This window comes from Coregonus lavaretus, assembly GCF_964263955.1.
Source record: "Coregonus lavaretus genome assembly, contig: HAP1_SCAFFOLD_2116, whole genome shotgun sequence".
Classification (NCBI taxonomy): Eukaryota; Metazoa; Chordata; class Actinopteri; order Salmoniformes; family Salmonidae; genus Coregonus; species Coregonus lavaretus.
In genome coordinates, this window is record NW_028162725.1 from 80,001 (window position 1) to 85,000 (window position 5,000).

General features: G+C 48.3%; 2 protein-coding genes across 2 annotated transcripts; both read right to left on the reverse strand.

Annotated features, from left to right (window-relative positions):
- Nucleotides 1–3,258: 3,258 nt before the first annotated feature.
- LOC311118971 (histone H3.2) lies at nt 3,259–3,669 on the reverse strand (the record flags this gene model as incomplete). The annotated part of the gene is made up of 1 exon (XM_084193718.1): nt 3,259–3,669. One exon carries the CDS (start codon nt 3,667–3,669, stop codon nt 3,259–3,261), a length of 411 nt encoding a protein of 136 aa, XP_084049844.1.
- A 478-nt stretch (nt 3,670–4,147) lies between these two features.
- Nucleotides 4,148–4,534, reverse strand: LOC311118973 (histone H2A; the record flags this gene model as incomplete). Its single annotated transcript, XM_084193720.1, has 1 exon — nt 4,148–4,534. One exon carries the CDS (start codon nt 4,532–4,534, stop codon nt 4,148–4,150), a length of 387 nt encoding a protein of 128 aa, XP_084049846.1.
- Between the last annotated feature and the right edge of the window lie 466 nt (nt 4,535–5,000).

The window sequence follows — 5,000 nt, forward strand, 5'->3', positions numbered from 1 at the left end:
CCCCTCTTTTCGAGCCACGTCTACCGACTCGTGGTGGCTTTATGTTGTCCAAATTCCACTATTGCTTGACCCAAAATAATAACGTTCTTACACTTTGCCACTGTCAGATATAGGCCTCCCTCTGTGCGCTAAAAGTGGACGGGACATTAGAATCCTCTAATTAATACTCCCTGTCCACTCGAAGTGGCTCATACTTTCTTACTAAATTGCATACTAAACATTTGTTGTTATATATAACACTACATGGAATGGGCCCATTTTAAGCGGATGTGGGTGGCTCTTAAAAGAGCCTTTGGGTTCGAGTCGGGGTGTTGAGGTTCCGAAGAGAGTGGGTTTAACCGCCGAAACCGTACAGGGTGCGTCCCTGACGTTTCAGAGCGTAGACCACGTCCATGGCGGTAACGGTCTTCCTCTTGGCGTGCTCGGTGTAGGTGACTGCGTCACGGATCACGTTCTCCAGGAACACCTTCAGGACACCGCGGGTCTCCTCGTAGATCAGACCGGAAATACGCTTCACGCCGCCGCGGCGAGCCAGACGGCGGATAGCGGGTTTGGTGATTCCCTGGATGTTATCGCGGAGAACTTTGCGGTGACGCTTGGCGCCTCCTTTTCCGAGTCCCTTGCCGCCTTTGCCTCTTCCGGACATGGTGTGTTCGCTAGTTGAGTTCAAGTGAATGAATGATTTCAGCGCCGGTGCGCGGTGCGCTATTATCTGCGTTTGGTCGACCTGATTGAGGCCGGCGGCACAGAAAGCGCGCCTCTGTTATATGTTCGGAGGCGTTGCAAAGGGGAGGGCGCTCGTTCTAGGGGACTAGGGAGGAGCGATTTCAAAGATGACGTGAAAGCAACTAAAGTGCGCGGGAAACATACTCAAATACTGATATAGGCTATGTGGAACACAAGGCCAAACTGTGACAACTGGGAGATCAGCTAGTACACTGTGTCCCTCTCCTCATATTGTTGTTGTTGTTGTTGTTGTTGTTGTTGTTGTTGCACCTGATTCTACTCATTGAGGACTTGGTAATTTAGGTGACAGGTTGTTCAATCAGCTGTGGCTGTCCAGGCCTACAAGAAAAATGGGTCCTGTTGGGGGTAGCCTACTCTACCGCTGGAGTTGGGAAACACTGAAATGGAAGGGGGACACGCAGTGAGCAAAACTCCTAACCACATAAAAACACAGACACTTGAGATCATTAAGAGCTATAAGGAGTCCATCAACTACCTGGTCAGTCAAGTCATATAGGGGGGGATTTCATGGCCACCTGCTGGAGCAGAAGTCATGTTTGCCAACACTGGCCTTAAAATCATTAAATTTAGGAGCTATAAGGAGTCCATCAACTAACTGGTCAGTCAAGTCATATAGGGAGGGATGTCATGGCCACCTGCTGGAGCACAAGTAATGTTTGCCAACACTGGCCTTAAAATCATTAGGAGCTATAAGGAATAAATCAACTCATCATTCAAGTCATATAGGGAGGGATCTTAGCACCACCTGCTGGATCAGAAGTACCCTTCACCGTAGGCACAAGAGAGCCATCATCTCTCAACCGGTGCAATTTCCATAAGTATGTGGTAATAAAACAAACAACGACAGCTCCTCATATAGGCAGTGGTTTCACACATTTTTCTCCAAGATGTTCAAACGTTCATAGATGACCAGCAGGGTCAAATAATAAGCACAGTGGTTGTAGAGGTTGCAACAGGTCAGTCAGTACATCAGGAGTAAATGTCACTTGTTGTTAGTGTTGTAGTTCCTATTTCTACGGTGTTGCCTACCTGCAGCAATCATGATTTACCTGCAGTGTTGATTGCAATTACGTAATTTGTCAACTCATAATAACAGATGTTTTGCAAACCGTTGATGTTTAAATAAATGGATTCCCGGTGTCCGGATACCTTTTCTCTTAAGGGATGTGATTGAGTGAATCCAAAGTAAGTTGGTCTAAATACATAATAGGATGAATCATTCAGGTAAAATAACACAATGTCTATTTGAGTCGAATCAACGTAATATAATCCTTTTTACGTCTCTATCATCTTTACTCAATGTATTGGACCACATCAACTCAACTTACTCAAGCTTATCTACTCATAAAAACAAGCAAAAAGATCTACTCAACAATATGACGTGTGCTTTTGTTGACTGTAATAGCTTGAGTACATTCCACAAAGTCATTTTTTACAGTGTATCTAAAGACACGTTTGTTGTGGTGATGCACTTTTTCTTTGACGTTGAACTTGCATTGAACAGACAAATCCATTTCGTTACAACCCTTTTGTAGTATGACTTAGGAATATTTGTTGATGATCCTAATGTCTATGCGTGAATAGTGATTGGTTGTTGGTGAAATATTGCTGAGAACCCATCATTTCCTGGCCTTTTTTCACTATTGAGCTATTTTGAAACATTTGTTTTGCTATTGGATTCATAATGGTGACCTGGGACAAGTAATTAGTGAAACCAGAGTTCAGCAGTTGCCATTAAAGCGATCGAACCAAGTCATCCTAATAGGCTAGTATTAGCCTAAAGCAGGGTTTCCCAAACTCGGGCCACATTTTGGGAGTTTTTGCCCTAGCACTACACAGCTGATTCAAATAATCAACTCATCATCATCAAGCTGGGAGTATTAGAATCAGTTGTGGAGTGCTAGGGCAAAACGCAAAACGCGCACCCCTTGTGGACCCCAGGACCGCGTTTGGGAAACGCTGGCCTAAAGAGCAAATGCTGAAAGGGACTCACCATGAGGTGCAGTACCCACATTTAACCACAAGATGGCCTCCGTGCTCCATTGTAAAGTTTGGGCCTCTGCATGAGTCTCTCAGCAGCACTGCAACATGGGACTTTCAAAGTAAGTTGGCATGCAATGTTTTTTCTGGACTGCATGCAAGGCTATTATTACACACAACTAATAGTGTCAATTATTCATCTGAACACAATTCTTGTTACTATTCGGCCTATATTATCACTCGTTTCTTTTTCCCCTCCTTTGTAAAGCATTTTACTGTGTTACTATATAGTTCAAAGGAAGTGGATGATGCCAGATGGTTGTGTATATACACACACACAAACATTGAAGCTAGACTTCAGGCAACTAAAAAGGTGCAATACGTAGCTTTTAGACGTGTTAGTGAACAACATACATGGTGGCTAATGTAGAGGTGCGTGTATACATGGAACAATTGTGCCTTTTTGATGGAAATATGGAGGTGGCTCTTAAAAGAGCCTTTGGGGGATATTCGAGTTCAGGTCATCCTCATTTATGCGCGCTCTCCGCGAATACGGCGGGCCAGCTGGATGTCCTTGGGCATGATGGTCACCCGCTTGGCGTGGATGGCGCACAGGTTGGTGTCCTCGAACAGGCCGACCAGGTAAGCCTCGCTAGCCTCCTGTAGGGCCATCACGGCGGAGCTCTGGAAGCGCAGGTCGGTCTTGAAGTCCTGGGCGATTTCTCGCACCAGGCGCTGGAAGGGCAGCTTGCGGATGAGTAGCTCAGTGGACTTCTGGTAACGACGGATCTCTCTCAGAGCCACGGTGCCGGGCCTGTAACGGTGAGGCTTCTTCACACCGCCGGTGGCCGGGGCACTCTTGCGAGCAGCCTTAGTGGCGAGCTGCTTCCTGGGGGCTTTGCCACCGGTGGATTTGCGAGCGGTTTGCTTGGTTCTGGCCATGGCGCTGCTCTGACAGTCGGGAGTATAGCCTCGAAATGCCTATGTGAAGTTTATAAAGCCGGCAGTGGCGCCTGCTGATTGGACACCATCTCCCCACCACCCCGATTGGCCCGTTTCGCAGGCCTCCTCCGTTGGCCATTGGACGGGAGGCCCGGCCTCTCCAAAACTCAAACTCCCGGTGCGCGCGCAATAGGACGCCGCCGGCCCTTTACGCGCAATAATAGTCGCCAAAGTCAAGAGTGACAGCTTATAGGCACGTATCATCTAATGCTAGCCTGCTATGGCAAATGAGGCCAAGTAGGTGTTGTTGTTCATGCAAGGCCTCATGTGGGCACAGAATGTCGAAATAGTTGTGTATACACCCACTCAATGTATTGCGGTCATAGAAAGGTACTTTGCGCTTTTGGAGAGCTAGGTGGTTGGCTCTTAAAAGAGCCTTTGGGGGTTGAGTAGTCAAGTTGAAGTCGCAGTAGCGAATTTACTTGGCTTTGACTGCCTTCTCGGTCTTCTTGGGGAGTAGGACTGCCTGGATGTTGGGCAGCACACCACCCTGAGCGATGGTCACACCGCCGAGCAGTTTGTTCAGCTCCTCGTCGTTACGGACGGCCAGTTGCAGGTGACGGGGGATGATACGAGTCTTCTTGTTGTCACGGGCAGCGTTGCCGGCCAACTCCAGGATCTCAGCAGTCAGGTACTCGAGTACGGCGGCCAGGTAGACTGGTGCGCCAGCGCCCACACGCTCGGCGTAGTTGCCTTTGCGCAGCAGCCTGTGCACACGGCCCACGGGGAACTGGAGGCCAGCACGGGATGAACGGGTCTTTGCCTTCGCCCTGGCCTTGCCTCCGGTTTTGCCTCTTCCGCTCATATTGGTAGCTTGAGAAAGTCACAGAAAGTCTGAATGAGCCGCTCGCCACTTCGAGAGCCGTACATATACCTCGCCACAAGAGGCAACGATTGGCCACCGGGCCGGTGTGGCCTTATCCAATTGGAGCGAGGGACAGACAGATGGACAGACAGACAGCCCTAAGCCGGTTCCCACCCACAGGCAGCGAGTGAGAGGCTACTTTGTTTCCCTCCGACTTTGTTACTTTGTGTCATTTCGCGTGAGCGCCAAAATGTCCGAAATGACATCCACACATTATTTCTCTCCAAATGGGAAACAAACAGCTGGTGAGGGTGCACTCTTGAGTTTGAAATCGAAGCCACTATAGTATTGTTATTGTTATTACATGGCACTTGTAACACATCACAGCAGCCTGCCTCTGAACGGGAATAGCCCAGTGGCTCATATATAAAAATGGCTGTTGAGGGTGCACTCGTGAGTTTCAATT